Consider the following 16,446-nt stretch of genomic DNA (forward strand, 5'->3'; position numbering starts at 1 on the left):
ACTGTATCATGACATTCTGGCTGGCCATAATTCATTCGCTGGATATATGGTCAGAATAGGGTTTCTACAAGATGTCACGTGTCCATCCTGTAATGAGGAAACGGAATCCACATCCACATGAATGTGAATGCCCTGCCTATGGTGGCATTGCAACGACTATCAGAAACCCAACGGTAGCTAAATAAATCTATCGCCAGGAGCCGATGGAATTACAACCGAATTAGTTAAATATGGAGACGACTACATCAAGTGGTTCATCAACTTTTGCTCAAGGTATGGGACAGCGAATCAATGCCTGACGATTGGCAAAGAGGCATCTGTCTCATACAAAAAAGGAGATATCACACCGTGCAGCAATTATAGAGGTATCACGTTGCTGAATACCATCTATAAGATATTCTCCGCTATCTATCTAGGCCGGATAGCTCCATACACCCAGAACATCATTGGCCCATACCAAAGTGGCTTCACTCCAGGCAAATCAGCAACAGATCAGATTTTCACTGCGGCAAGTGATGGAAAAACTATTGGAATATGGACATCAGTTGCACCATTTATTCATCGACTTTAAAGCCGCCTATGATAGCATAGTCATGGTAAAGCTGTACACAGCCATGAGAGAATTCGGTATCCCGACGAAATTGATAAGACTGATTAGGCTGACGCTGACCAATGTGTGAAGTCAGATAAAAGCAGGAGGATCACTCTCAAGACCATTCGACATCAACAACGATATACGACAAGGGGATGCCTTATCATGCGTTCTCTTTAACCTGGTCCTCGAGAAAGCGATCCGTGATGCTGAGGTAAATGTGAGAGGTACGATCCTCTTTAAGTCCACGCAACTACTGGCCTATGCTGACGATATCGACATCATGGGAAGAACGACCCGAGGCATACAACGGCAACGTCAGCACCGAAAACCAACCAACCAACAACATCAAACCGCACCAGTCAAATGGGAAGAATAAAGATAGGGAAAAACAACTTTGAAACCGTTGATAATTTCTCTTATCTAGGGTCGACAATCACAGCCGATAACAGCTGCAATGTTGAAATTCGCTTACGGTTGTTGTCAGCCAACAGAGCCTATTTCAGCTTACACAAACTATTCCGCTCGAAACATCTCACCATAGGGTCAAAGCTCTTACTGTACAAGACTATGATCTTGCCAGTCCTCATGTATTCCTCGGTACATAACGACGAAATCTATAAGCGATACCATGACCGTCAGGTTGTGGATAAAATCCGGCTCAATAGGTTACTGTGGGCCGGTCACTTAATCGGTATGGATGTGAATTAAAGGTAGATTGAAAGAATTTGGTATTTCTAGCTGCCTATCTCGGCTAATTTCGAAGAAGCTTTTGTTGTGCAGTTGGACATTTAGTCAATATAGCATATCGTCATAAAAGGAATTCGCCAAGAGTCATGAGATTATCCTGCTATATGAGATTGAGTTTTAATCAAGTTAAAAGTGAACAATACCTTTAGGACGCTTGAAAACCAGCGGAAAACTCCGCACAATTTGGCAGAATGATCTGAAGGGTGTTGGTGAGGTCCTTACAGGATTATCCAGCTCGGAAACCGCGGTATTATTTAATATGTTTCATGATGTTTGTTAACTATTATCTTCGGGACACCAGAAAGCACGCAAATAAAATTCAAATTCATTAAAATTCACACTCAGTTACGTTTGGTATCTTTAAAGGTTGCTACTTCCTAAAAAAAACGACAACTCTCACCCGATAACTTCTATATTTTATCGACACAAGATTTTATCAGAATCACATTAATCATATTGTGATCGTATCGATTTGTTTATAGAAGTCTTTGTATATTATTCATGTTCTATTTGTATTTTTATTATTTCTAAAATACGATACATGTGCGAAATTCATCGGTTTCTTTTAAAGAACTGATAAGTTCTAATCAGCGGTATTACAGACGAAGGTATGTAGCTTCCGATAAATCGATAGAGAGGCCACTTAATACCTTTTTCAACTTAACCGTTCTCGATAAAACTGAAGCAATTTTGTCCCCATAATACTGTTGCTAGCAGCAAATGACCCTGAAATAAATGATAAAACCATAGAAACATGAAGTGCTACACCCTTTTAAAGTAACAATTTTCTTCGTAGGAAAGTAGTGAAAGAAAGTGTAAACAAGTCGGAAACCGGAAGCTAGGCGCTTCAGGTATAAAAGGTTTTGTTGATATTTTATGTAAAAAAATGTCCGTGCACGATGGTTTCATTTATAGCTCGTAGCATATATCCGTTGAATATACCCAATATTCAATTCATTCATTCAGATATCGTTATGTAAGGTATTTCGGGCCTAGATGTCAAATAGAGGCATCATCAAGATTTTTTTCAGATTTTTTCGAAGGGTAGTTTCTGACAATGAACCCTTAATTTAAGTAACATCTCTATGACCCCCTCACTCCTCCGTTTCGCATCTAGCTTCAAAACTAAGGAAAGCACTCATCTAAACCTTTCATTTGATACCCCACATGACTATATTCAGCGGAAAAAAATGTTACACCCCCGTTTGTATGTATGGGAACGCCCCTTAAATTCAATTTAGAAGAATGTAAATCAGTGCATGCGTGGGCGTTCAAAGGTGCAACCATTTCTGAGAAATATGCTTGTGACAGACTGAGCCGGGTTATTTTTTCTGAAATCGGCGGCAAACGGCGTTAATGTTGCGAATGGTGAGGACAAATCCGCATTTGCAAAGTTAAGGGAACCTGATGGGGTTTGTAAGTCCCCGACACAACGTGCACGGCGAAATAAAAAGCCAAGTACGTGGCACGAAACGAGCTACACTTTTCTAAAAAAAACCCACAGTAGAAGTAGCAATACAAACGTCCTCAAAATCAATACATCATCGCCTTCGTGACGAAAAAGAAAAAGCAGAGCCCCACAAACGGCATAGAGACACTAATAGGGAATCCTAAGAGCGGACTCCAAAGCGCAAGAAGGATAAAACACAACAGATGCAAACAGCAAACTTACCCGATGAAAGTCTACCGTGACTCTACTTGGACTAAAGTAGAAAAGAAAGGTAGGCCTCAAAAGAGGTCGTGGCCAGATGCACTGATCATAAAATCAACAAGCGAGATGACATATGCGAAATCTTGTGGAAAGTGAAGAAAGACAGTTCCCTCCTGGACTGGGTAAACACGTGAATCGGATAAGACGCACGCAGAAAGGCGATTTGCTCCTTGAGCTTAGGCCTGGGGAGAATAAGTCCCACAATTTACATAAAAAGATCGAGTCGTCACTGGGCAAAGCAGCGGAGGTAAATGTGAATCAGGATTCAATGCTGATTGAATGCATGGACCAAGGTGAGATCACCCCAAAAGCGGAGAGCTGCGAGGCCTTAAAGACTCAACTCGGACCTGATTCGATCCTTGAGTCCAATGTGATAAGGGTCCGTAATGCACATGGTCGTATTCAGACGGCCACAATAGCCTTATCATTGGAAGCAGCGAAAAAGGCTATTTCTGCTGGCACATTCTACGTCGGCTGGGTCAGCTGTCGACTGCGAGAACAGATATCGCCAAAGAAAGCCTATGTGGTAGCAGGCATGGTCCCCATCGATATCTTGACGAACGAGCGTCGACGCCTCTATGACCCATCATATGCAATCGGCGAGTCCTATACCTGTCATCGGCAATTAGCACGAAGTCAATCCATTTTGGAATGGCAAAAAAGATGGGACACCAAGGATTATTCCAGATGTCTCTAAATGGATCAAACGAAGGCACGGTGAAGTTAGTTACCACCTAACTCAATTCTTAAGCGGACACGGAGGATACCGTACATACCTTTATTACTTCGAGCGTGACGACTCCCCGTATTACCCGACATGCGTGATGATTCCGGAGGATGCAGAATATGTTGTTTTTAACTGCCCGCGGTTCGCCGCACACAGAGCGAGGCGGAAATTGACGCCGGGGCACGATTGACACCTGAAAATACCGTGGAGCACATGTTAGCCCCTGAAACGTCTTGGAAGGTGATGGAAAAATTAATGAAGACGATCCACAATCTGATGAGCAAAGAGGAACTTCGGAGGAAAGTTACAAAAAACGACTCGAGGCGTAGTTCGTAACTGATCCTTCCCCGCGTCCACCAATTCGATATCCCTAAAAACTGTCTGGCGACCTAACCTACGCCATCACTCCATCTTAGGCAGGGTTTGCCTCGTCTTCTTTTTCTATCATAGATATTGCCCTTATAGACTTTCCAGGTGGGATCATCCTCATCCATATGGATTAAGTGACCTGCCCACCGTAACTGATTGAGCCGGATTTTATCCACAACCTGACGGTCATGGTACCGCTCATAGATTTCGTCGTTAGGTAGACTACGGAATATCCATCCTCATGTAGGGGGCCAAAAATTCTTCGGAAGATTCTTCTCTCGAACGCGGCCAAGAGTTCGCAATTTTTCTTGCTAAGAACCCAAGTTTCCGAAAAATACATGAGTACTGGCAAGATCATTGTCTTGTACAGTAAGAGCTTTGACCCTATGGTGAGACGTTTCGAGCGCAACAGTTTTTGTAAGCTGAAATAGGGTCTGTTGGCTGACAACAGCCGTGCGCGGATTTCATCATCGTAGCTGTTATCGGTTGTGATTTTCGACCCTAAATAGGAGAAATTGTCAACGGTCTCAGAGTTGTATTCTCCTATCCTTATTCTTTTGTTCGACCAGTGCGGTTTGATGTTGTTGGTTTTCGATGCTGACGTTTCCACCATATACTTCGCCTTGCCTTCATTGATGTGCAGCCGAAGATCTTGCGCCGCCTGCTCGATCTGGATGAAGGCAGTTTGTACGTCTGCTTAAATACTTGACAAAAATCTCAACATCAAAAGACACATTGAGTGCTCCTGTAACCAAAGACATCTTGACGAATTAAGATCGGCGTCTCTACGACAAAATGTATACAATCGCGGAGTCTATCGTATTCAGACGTCAACTAGTATGATGGGAATCCATTGCAAAACAGCAAAAGAGATCAGACGAGGCACAAAATGGTCGTTGAACAAGATGTAGTAACGTGGTCGAGAATCCGGAGCATGTTGTATTTGATTGTTCCAGGTTTACCGCGTACCGAACTAGACTGGAGGCAGTCGCAGACAGACGCTTAATACCCGAAAATATTGTGGAGTCCATGCTGGAGTCAACAACAAGGATCCAACCCCGCGATGCAATGCTTTATAACAATCCCGTGGGGAGAGTGCTATGAGAAAAAGGTGGTTTTGGTGAGTAAGAGTCTCACATAACTCCATCGCACTCCATATCAGCAATAGGTTTTGAACCTTTCGTCTAAAATTGGTTATCATTACCAAAAAGAAAAATAATTCAATGGATGTTAATATTATTCAGTAGATCAAGTCCGATTTGGAGCTGGTAGAGCTTGTAGAAATCATCAATCAAATCAAAGATTCCTAAAACATATTTGATGCTGAAATCGAAAACGTCTTCCACCATTATTGTGGAATCCTATCCACCGGGTGCGATATTTGAGAAAAGTGTAGAAAGCAACATATTGACGGAATGAAGGTGCTATAGATTTAACGAGAATACTTGCTGTGTAGGCATAATGGAACGGTCCTCTTCGAAGATGAATTGAATTGGAGACCACAATCAGAGCCGGCACGGCATGGCACATAACTGACACATCGGCACTGGTTTATACATAGTGCAGGCTCCACATTCATACCAGTGGATACGAGATCTTTCTAAGACCTCTCTCGCAACTAAGGGGTACGGCGCCCGAGTTGTACAGCCAGGCTTGAGCCCATAAGGACCTCTGCCCAAGAAATGGGCATAATCTTTTTGAAAGTGCCACACGGGGGCCAACCGCAAATAACCGGGCTTAGAATACATACCCCAAGAATTCTCTCGGAGCATATGATCTCAGAAGGCCATCCCGGTTCCCACACCAGCAGAAAATCTAAGGGTGAGACTTCCTTCAAGAACCACTTCAGACAAGCCCCATTGCAAACTCGAGTCTGATCGTATGACTCTGTCATGCTAGGCAATGGGTACTCACAAATAGGTTGTCAAACTATTCCAAGATAAGATCGGAGAAATTCAGCGAGAAGCAGGGAGCAAACACCAATAAAGTTAAGACAATCTAAGGAATTTGTGGAGAGGCGAATTTGAATCCCTGAGGGACGGGGAGAAAATGCCACAACTCAGTTGCCCATATCTTCTTTTCAATATAGTAACGATGATCCTTTTCCCCACAGAAAGTAGGCCACAAATAATACAAAGCGGCACTGGGCCTGATAACTGAGAAGGAAATTGTGGAAAATAATTAAGATAGTGACAGACCTAGCTGACAACATAAAACCATAAAACCCCAATTTGGACATGCATGGTGGAAGAAGTAATCTCCGCTCAAAGGAAAATGCAAAGACTTGTTTTACTGCCGAAGCTCAATAACCAACCGGCAGATCTACCACCCAATCTACCTTATAGGGACAATATATAAAGTGCTAGACACGCTATGGTCAATACCATAAACGTGCTAGTAAAGCTAGCTGGAAGCATGTCTTTCTCCACCAAAGATTTTGTCGTAGTGATGTTGAATGCTAAAACTGAATACAATTCAGCCAACTAAGGCTAAATTGAAAGCTCATTGGCTGAAGCGATTATCCCTAGTTACTTAACTTTCCTAATCGAGGGTTAACTCTCCGAAAGAATACAGCTGAAAAACTTAAGAAATACTCCTTCCCAACAAAAGTCTCACAGGCCTTAACGCTGAGTCTTCTCATGTAGAGCGTGACGTGCAATGCGCTTTTCGCCCTTTTTTTACCTAAGGTTTCACAGATAATGCCTGTGGTTGTCGTCGCCAACCAAGCTGAAGATGTCGAAGCAGATCATCAGCCACAAAAACGTAATTGGAGGCGTTCAATCTTGAGCTATCGGATCGAAGCATAAAGGCGGTTTTGATCGCCTGTTGCATTCAAAAGCGGTTATAAAACTCAATTCTAAAGAACATCTGGATTAAAAATTTAATTTGCGTGGATGATACTCAATATTGGCGGTTCAAAATACAGGTACATATTACTCATGGAATGATCCTTTTATACTGGTTACCGGTCTAGGAGACAGCACTAGCGCAAAAGAGCAAGAGTGTTAACATGTTCTATCGCTCAGCCATGCTGCGCTTTCAGAAACCTGCATGCAAGGCAGGGTTTCACTATAACAAAAATACACAATTTAGAAGAAGAGAAAACATTGACTTCCCATATTGGGAAGTGCATCCATGCATGGTTTGCGTAACATCTCAAAACTGGGAGATTCTGAAGACGGAGGAATACTGACGCAAGACTGAGGCGGAACCCACTTGGAAAGCGCGAGGAGTGGAGACACTCTGCTTCCTCCTTCTTCTTTCCGTAGTAATGCTTCCGGTCCGATTTGAGAATCTGTGTAATGACTATGAATGTGAATGATTCCGTCCAAAGTCCGAACTCCATGTTCGATGGATAGGGGATCCACGGCCGATCGTGTCCTTGTCTTATACTTCTTCCACCTCAAGTGAGAGAGGTGCGCCGCATATGAAAAAAAAATTACTATATGAAAATTTCTTATACATATACGAACCTTACTGGCAGTTAGTCACAGTCGACGAGTAGGGTCTCCTTAACACGATAGTATGACTATGCGTAATCTGCCCTCCTCGTGCGCCCCTTTGGCGTCTCCGCCAATCATGTTTACCAGATTGTTTGATGCACAGCATGCATATTGGAGGCTGAGGCGTTCCTCCTAGTAGTTCTGTCAATGATGTGCTACCTCCGATGCCAAATCCCGCTTTCTCATAAATACAACGTCAGGCTTCTTCGCCATACTAGAAGGGGTATGATGAGAAGATGACAAACAGTCGCCATGATTTTTTATCATTGCACGAGTTGCCTTAACTCAGGGGTGTACTGAGTTACTGGCAATATCCTTACGCAAAGTTTCGGCGAGCTCTACCATTCTAAAAAGGTATCCTACGATTTTCTGAGCACATTCGTGAAATTCCTCCGAAAATGTATGTTTTCACCTGTGGCTTTATACTCAAAGATCGAAATCTGATGGTGAATTCCAGAAACCCACTTAAAGCTGCCTTAAAATGTTTCCAATTCATGCAAACTTATCAACCTGTAATGTCCCCACTACGGACGTAGAGACCTATAAATAAGGAACATGGTGCTTACACTCAATCGGAATCATGTTTGGTTTTGAGAATGTCATGCTCCACGAGATAATAATGGGTTTCATCTAGACCTTATACAGCATGACTCAAATCGAGCTGATGGCTGAGGTAGGACTCGTAATTGAGCCTACTATGTATGTGATGTGAGTCTTGTACCTCTCATCATCTAACCGATTTTTAACTAGTGTCTCCAGATGCGCTTATACAACTTAACCCAATGAAAACAAATTTGAAGTAGTATTTACCCTTACTGCATTAACCATTCGCTGGCGAACAGTTTCTTAAGCGCCACAACGCTTCGGAGGCATACTAAGGAATCTTTTGTTTTCGTCGTCGAATGCGAATTGAATTCTGGAATATGTGAACACAACAACAGTATTGAAGCCTCCCGCTTGCTCGAACTTCAACGGGAATTCTAATGATACAAGTCAGACATTCTGTAGTTGAGAAAGATAAGATGAGGGACCTCTGAGAAACACTCCTCCAGCTCATATAGCATTTTCTTATTATACTCTGACAAGTCCGTCGGGAGTGAGTGTAAATCCGATGGTAGATTGATGCTTTCTGCATCCGAAAGATGCAACCTCATCATCTGGAAGCCGTTCGAGAATGAGAAGCATCGCAATCGCAGCAGCAATATGCACCAACGGCAACTTCCGATACAGAGACGAAGGAGGCTTTCTATCATACAAACAACTCAGTACAGTACAAGAGAGGTTCCCTGCTACAATATGATACCTTTCTCGGATATGTGATGGGAAAACACAATCTTAAGGACTGTGTGAATTTCTGAAGCTTTCATCACCTCGTGATTGGTTGATATATTGTTCGACAACATGCATCTGCATGAAATCAGTTGGATTTCAAGTGCCCATCATCAACCATAGTGGAAGCACTATCCTTCTGGCAAGATGACCGACATTTTAAATAGCCGGCTAGAGAATGTTAGTGGACATTAAACAGTCATTAGACATATCATAAGGGACTAACTACGGGAACATGGAAGCGGGTCGACGAATGTAAGGAACTGAGGCCCCTTAGTGTCTCTGCAATGCGGGGTAGCCTACGCCTTGACCTAGGTGAATTTCTTTTGGCCCTGGTCAGGGAGGTAGAAACTGTGCAAAATCATCCGCGAAAACGAACTGGTTTAGCGGTGGAAGGAACCATTCGCCACACATAAAGTTTCCCCTCTCTTAGATGAAATGGCTAGCCACGATAACATACAGATACATACTAATCCCTCCAAAAAGAAGTTAAATTATCTCTGCCGCCAATGCGTTCAAACAGGCCAAAAGCGCTGAGCTTCACTTTTTTTCCATGGAACTGTTTCTTACGGGACCTTCAGTTTCTACAGAGTTGCTACCTGGACCTTTCCCAGTGACTGATTTCATTATCACTGAAGCCCTTCTTGCTGCCATGGGCAAAGAACGTGGAAGACTTGGCTATGACATTTTCCTCCAAACACCACGACTAGGCTTGGTCAAATGCCTCTGGATTTGGAAAAGGAGACAAGTAGGGACTGACTGAAGACAAATACAAACAAAATGAAGATTTTCAGTACCATTAGAGAGAGAGATACAAAGAGGAAGCATTGAAGACGTCAATCAGTTAATCTATAAATACAAATATCTTAACACCAACAAGTTTGTTCTACGCCAAAGTGCTCTCTTTGCTACTATATGAGTGCAACACATGTAAAGTAACTCACTGTTATACGAACGCTCCAAACGTGTCACCGGGGTACTCTAGCCTGACACAATCCCGAACATAGAACTGCCAGGTATAGACGTGTTGATAGAAGGGGGAGGAGATAATTTGTATTCTACATTATAAGGAAGCGCGACAACGCAAATTCCATCAATTAACCTAGAGTGCGCGACGAGTGAGTCACAACGTAAAACATTAGGTGAAGTATGTAGGTTTCTCGGAAATACCCGAGTTAAGCTAAAACGCATTTCAAGAAACCGACAGTGACGAAGAGTAAGTGTGGACTGGCTATGTCCCATTCAGGGGATAACAGCAATCATATTTAGGGTATACATACATTGGCATTGAAGACATTATCTGTACCACGCCCACTGCAGAATAAACGGTGCTCGCTCAGGAGTTTCTACCAATGATGTCCACGAAAATGCGGCCGCCTGGCAATACACAGCTTCTAGACTCAACTCTTATGACCATTTTCCGGCAGACAACATCGATGAGTTTCAGAAGGGGCATGCTGAGCATATCACTTCCAACATTTCTTGCCATCGAACAAGTAACCTTAACTTGTGAACAGGGAAATGGCGAAATGGGATCGAGTTCCTGGCAACAGGCCTTTTAGCAAAGATTAAGTGAACTCCATCGCCATAGGAGGCCGCTCCGGATGCTCTATGATTTTGTGAGCCGCTACGTCATACTCCTCCAAGTTTTCTCAATATGTCTGTTTTCACTTCCCAATTCCGAGACTTTTTTTTCTGGAGGTGGAGTAGGGTAAGTGAATGCGTTTGCGTAAGTAGCATTAGACTCCAGCAACAGAACGCTGTCAAACTGCCAACTAAACACCTCCCTTTCATTAGAAAACTAGCCTGGAACTGTTTGACATACATATACACGTCCTAGGACAGTGCCCAGCACTTGTGCAAAATAGGTCGAGGCATCTGGGAGAACACTTAATACCAAATACAAAGTTGAAAGATCTGGAAGTAGGGTATATACTAAAGTTCCTGACGGTTATAGGCTTGCTTGAGATACTATGATTAAAAGATACAATATAACCAGTAAAAGAGGCACAATAGTTCTTTAAGGACGCGATGTGACTTTCCCTTAACAAAATAATAATAGTAATACTTCGGCTTAACTCTCTCAAGATCCCGGCTTAGGGAGTCTTCAGATCAAGAAATTCCTTTCACCACCGAGAAAGGAGAGGAGGAAGGAAGTTGCTAGCTTAGGGAACCCGTTATCATTCGGTCGATAAGCCGCACAGCCCATCTGCCTCTTCACTCATTTTGACAAGAGAGTTGCCATTCTTAAGTGTGCGTTGGCGTTCTTCACGTGAAACTACCTCTCTTAAATCTTCGCCCTTACGACTGTACATTCCTTAGCAAGGAGAGCAATAGAGGTCACTCCCGCGATCACCATCACGGCCGGTTCTGAGACAGTGCGATAAGCAGACGCTACTTGTAAAACTCCGGGTTTTTGCACTTGGGCAAAGCGCATACAATGCACCTTTCTGTCAATGCCATCGGCCCATACCTCCATAGGGTCTCCAACATTCGCCATTAGCCGACTGAAAGCCGAGAGTCTAGCTGCAGTCCTGTCCGTTGCTGCTTTGATTTGCTCGAAGAAGCTCATCTTCGAGTCGAGCATTAAACGAACGCTTTTAACAGCTTGTTTTGACTCTCTCTCTCTTTCTCTCCAGTCAACTCGCCGATAGATATGGAACGCATATTCTCTTTCTGGTTTAGATGACTGCTTCGATTTTTTCCAGCGCTAGACTGAAACCATGAGCAGTCATCCATCCCTTTACTCGTCGGCTCAATCTGCTAAGTCTGCTTTGCGCCTGTTCAACAGTGTGGCCGACAACAAGTGCCGCAGTGTGGTTTGTATAATCAGCCAGGTGCAACTCTTCTGGGATATCGAGTCTTCGCAAGCTATCGTAAAAAGCATTCCAGTAGGATGAAACCGACACTGCATTTAATTCAAAGGGCCCAAAACATCTTATTAAGCCTGCTAAGCATAGAGCCAAAGACATAGATAGTCAATCAATTTTAATAAAGAATTTTCCCTCACAAAGCCTTAAAAGTAAAAATGCAATTGGAAAAAGGCCAATCATGTGTTACGGTAGTGAGACATGAACAATAAACTACATCGGAGAGCAGGCAATAAATGCTTTTAAACATTGAGTCCTGAGAAAAATTTTAGACCCCTAAAGCGAATATTACATATGGTCAATTATGTACAATTAGGCGGTCAAAGGGTGGTATAGGTCCCAGGGCCAAACGTAGATTGGTAACCAAATGAGGGCATAAAACCTGGGACACCTGCTGAACCAACACCAACAGTTCTACTACCAACCCTATCTCCCCCTCCATATGGTGACCAATAGGAGCTCTTTCTTAACGAAAAGCTGCAGACGGAGAAGGATGACAGGACAAAATGTACCAATTGGTCCTCCAAGTTGGGACTTGGGTAGGGCTGACAACCCCACACGGAAAACCGATGTTACGAAGCGACGAAAGGAGCCTCAGACAGGATGGATTTTACAACGACGAACCCGGCAACAACAGCGAATTAACGTTTTGCGTATTTGCTCATGGAACGTGCGTTCCCTGTACAGACTGAATGTTGCTAAGCAGCTAGCCGATTCCCTGTCCCAATATAAAACTGATGTAACAGCGTTTCAAGGGATGCGATGGACAGGGACCGGTTTCTCGGAAAAGAGCCGCTACACCATACATTATAGCGGTCATCCGGTAAACCATGTGCTCGGAGTAGGTTTCTTAGTCAGCCAAAAAATTAAACCTGCTGTTATCGGCTTTTAAAATATAAGCGAAAGGCTATGCATTCTGCGTTTGCGAGGCAAGTTTAGAAATATAAGCCTCATAAATTTTCACGCCCCTACAGAGGAGACTGCAGAGTCGAATGCGCAAGGATACCTTCTACGAAGAAGTTGAGCGAACCCTCGAAGCCTGTCCCAAGTATGATATCAAAATCATACTTGGAGATTTCAACAGTCAGAGACGGAAACCGTATTCACGACTACCTGGTTTACTCGGAAAGTGGTCCACAAACATATGTGGGCCTTTCCAGACGGGACCACTTTCAATCAAATTGGCCACGTGCTGAATGAACATCGCCACCTCTCAACCTTGATGAATGTCAGAACATATAGGGGGACCAATATAGACTCGAATCACTATCTCGTTGGCATAGTGCTTGGAGCTCGAATTACGACACCACCTACAATCCCCCAGACAATCAGGTGAGAGTGAATACTGAAGCCTTTCACAACACAGCCCTCCGTAATACCTATAAGGGCAAAATGGATCCAGCAATAACCGCAGTCAACAGAGATCCTGGAGATGAAGCATCAACAAATGACCTTCACAACCACCTGAAGAACGTTATCATTGATACGGCCACATACAAAGATTCTGGCACCAGCTGCAAAAAAACTCGGAATGGCTGGTTGGACGATGAATGTAAACTAGCTACGGAACGGAAGAATTCTGCATACCGGGTAATGTTGCATTCAGAAAGAACGCGGGCATGCGCAGAGACTCATCACGAACTCCGTCAAGCGGAGAAGCAACTTCACGGACGGAAAAGGGGAGCTTAGGAGAACCAACAAGTCTGTGAACTAGCAAAGTACAGGGAGCAACCGCGCAACAAATCAGCAGGATGAAGCCTTATACATCTCGATGCTCATCCTGGCGAGACAAAGCGGGAAATCTGAAAGAGAAAGATCTTGGGCTGCACATCAATGAAGGCAAGAAAAAATATATGATGGCAACGACAGCACCAAAAATCAACCAACCCTGAAACCGCACTGGTCAAACGGGAAAAATAAAGATAGAAGACTACAACTTTGAGGCCGTAGATAATTTCTCCTATCTAGGGTCGAAAATCACAACTGATAAGAGCTACGGCGATGAAATCCGCGCACGATTATTGGCTGCCAACAGAGCCTATTTCAGCTTACAAAAACTGATTCGCTCGAAACGTCCCACCATAGGGTCAAAGCTCTTACTGTACAAGACTCTGATCTTGCCAGTCCTTATGTATTCCTCGGAGACTTGGGTTGTTAGCAAAAAAACTGCGAACTCTTGGCCGCGTTCGAGAGAAGAAGCCTCCGAAGAATTTTTGACCCCCTACATGAGGATGGACAATTCCGTAGCCTACATAACGACGAAATCTATGAGCGATACCATGACCGTCTGGCTATGGATAAAATCCGGCTCAACAAGCTGCGGTGGGCGGGTCACTTAATCCGTATAGATGAGGAGCCCGAAAAGTCTATAAGGTCAATATCTAGTTCAGGGCGCCAGACAGCTTTTAGGGATATCGAATTGGTAGCCTAGACCGAATACCGGTTGTTATGCCGTTGATGATGAATTAGGTTCAACTGCAAGACGCCACTCATTGGAAATTTTGGAAACTCTTGAAATCTTGAAATCAAAAATGTACGAAAGTATTTCAAGTTATTTACTAACCTTATGGTAATAAGGTATGATTCTCGGAGATAGATTAGTTCCCAAATCCTTATCGTACTCATACAAAAACGAAAATAAGAAAAACGCCGTCTGTAAGATTCTTCTCATTTCTTTTTTTTATTTTCAATAGTAATTAATACAAAATATATTCATTAATTCCATAAGATAGCTGCGTGATATCAAGCCATCATCAATGCAATCTCAACAAGAAGTTCAACTTCCATTTCTACCGCAAAGTTTGATGGTGCCTTCGTTGTTAAGTTCTACATAATTCATCTTTAATTCTCATGCATATTTGCATTGCTAAAATTCCAATTGCAACTTTTTCATTATTCCCATTTCTCCGTTCTTGCTCTACTGGGAAGCGTTAAACCAAATAATACATTATTCATACATAATTAAATTAGTAAACACAGCATTGCAGTAATGATAATAATTAACGTTAGAGTATTAAAATATACACTTGATAAAATTTACAAGATATGGATTTGATTCTATTATTGTTGCTCCTGTTTTTACTCTAATTCGTCGGAATATCACACAATTTCAAATTGATCCATAACGAAAACGTGAAATAACACAAGGAAAACATAAAAGTTCACATTAAATAGTTTTATTGCTTCTCTAGATGTTGAAATTAAATTTCAATGGAAAAAATATTCTAACTTTCAGTTTCACACTAGATTTTCTGTCCTTCGGTCACAGATACAATCTCAATCTTTTTCTTAAAATTTCATTTCCGCTTTTCCGGCTCCTTAACTCGTTATATCACTCTTAAAGTACTTTCTATGTAGTTGCCCACTAGTGTTAAGTATAAAAATTTCAAAGTTGATACTTTTCCTCATTTCATCTTAGGATTTTAGTGTTAATTTTAAGGTTTTTCTGCTCCTCATTTTTTCTGATCAATGATGATTTCATCCCCGGATCGAATGTTGTAACTATACAATTGCTTGTGCGGATACTTCATTTCTTCGGGTCCTTGGAGATCGCGAAGCTCTTGATCAACGTAAAATAGACGCATTTTATTGACAGGTATTCCAGCTAATCGTTCAAGGCGGGATTTTAGATCGATAACGGTCCTGAAAAAGAGACGAAACATTAAATAACATCATGAGATGAGTCAAATAAACGTTTAGTAATCTGAATGAATAAAATGAATAGATTTTGTAATGTAACTGGAAAGAATCTTTTTATTTAGCTTAGTTAGAACTGCAAATAGTCAAAGCCCAGTTCCATACTCTGAGTTACATATATCAGAAGCCAAATAGAGGATGTATCTCCTAGTTATATAGCATTCATTTGAAAATAAATTCCCAGTTGCACAAAAACAAGGATCTTTGTTAGAATGAACAAAGCAATCAAAATAAACAAAACCATAGATTTTTTCACACCCTGCAGATCTCTCCTCCTCCGTATAAAAGCACTACTAACACTAAATTGTCAGATGAGAAAATCGGAACAATCGTTTCTTGTATGTTCAGCCAATTAGAAGGCAAAGAGGAGGCAGCCCTACATTTTACTAACCTCCTTAGATAGATGTCTTCACATATGTAGAACTTGCTAGTGACGCATTTGCGACAACCTTTAGGAACTGAAAGTTTCACTCATCCCTACTAGGGTTAGAAGCGTCATGTGTATGACAGGATTTCAAATTGGAAACAAAAACATAACGGCTTGATCGCACGCGGAATTAGAAGACCTAGCAGTGGACGAAAATGGAGAGACCATGACGAATCGCGACGAATAACGTTGAAGAGCAGCCGTCTTGTGAACCCCACCCGACCAAGGCACTTCAAGGTCTAAATCACACCGAAATTACCTCTTACTTCTTTCAAGCCCTCGTCCCTGTTGAGGCGGTCTTTTAGGAATACTTATGATCCGCATCTCAAAGGCGAATGGAACTCCTTACTCTCAATTAAAACCTCTCGTCCCGACAACGAATACCATTCAACTCCTTTTACAACTCACTGGCACTGTGATTTTCCTATTCGCCAGATACACACGCATCGCACAAACAATTATACTCATGGTT

General features: G+C 42.5%; 1 protein-coding gene across 3 annotated transcripts in view; it reads right to left on the bottom strand.

The window, feature by feature from the left end:
* Window positions 1–14,507: 14,507 nt before the first annotated feature.
* The window catches only part of LOC119653528 (tubulin-specific chaperone cofactor E-like protein), a 129,601-nt gene continuing 127,662 nt past the window's right edge, over window positions 14,508–16,446 (bottom strand). For all 3 annotated transcript variants that reach the window (XM_038058199.1, XM_038058198.1, XM_038058197.1), the window contains one exon: window positions 14,508–15,493. In XM_038058199.1, coding sequence (XP_037914127.1) covers window positions 15,304–15,493 — 190 coding nt within the window. In that variant the 3' untranslated portion in view covers window positions 14,508–15,303. The remainder of the gene's footprint in view (window positions 15,494–16,446) is intronic.

The sequence above is a fragment of the Hermetia illucens genome, chromosome 4 (assembly GCF_905115235.1).
Source record: "Hermetia illucens chromosome 4, iHerIll2.2.curated.20191125, whole genome shotgun sequence".
Classification (NCBI taxonomy): Eukaryota; Metazoa; Arthropoda; class Insecta; order Diptera; family Stratiomyidae; genus Hermetia; species Hermetia illucens.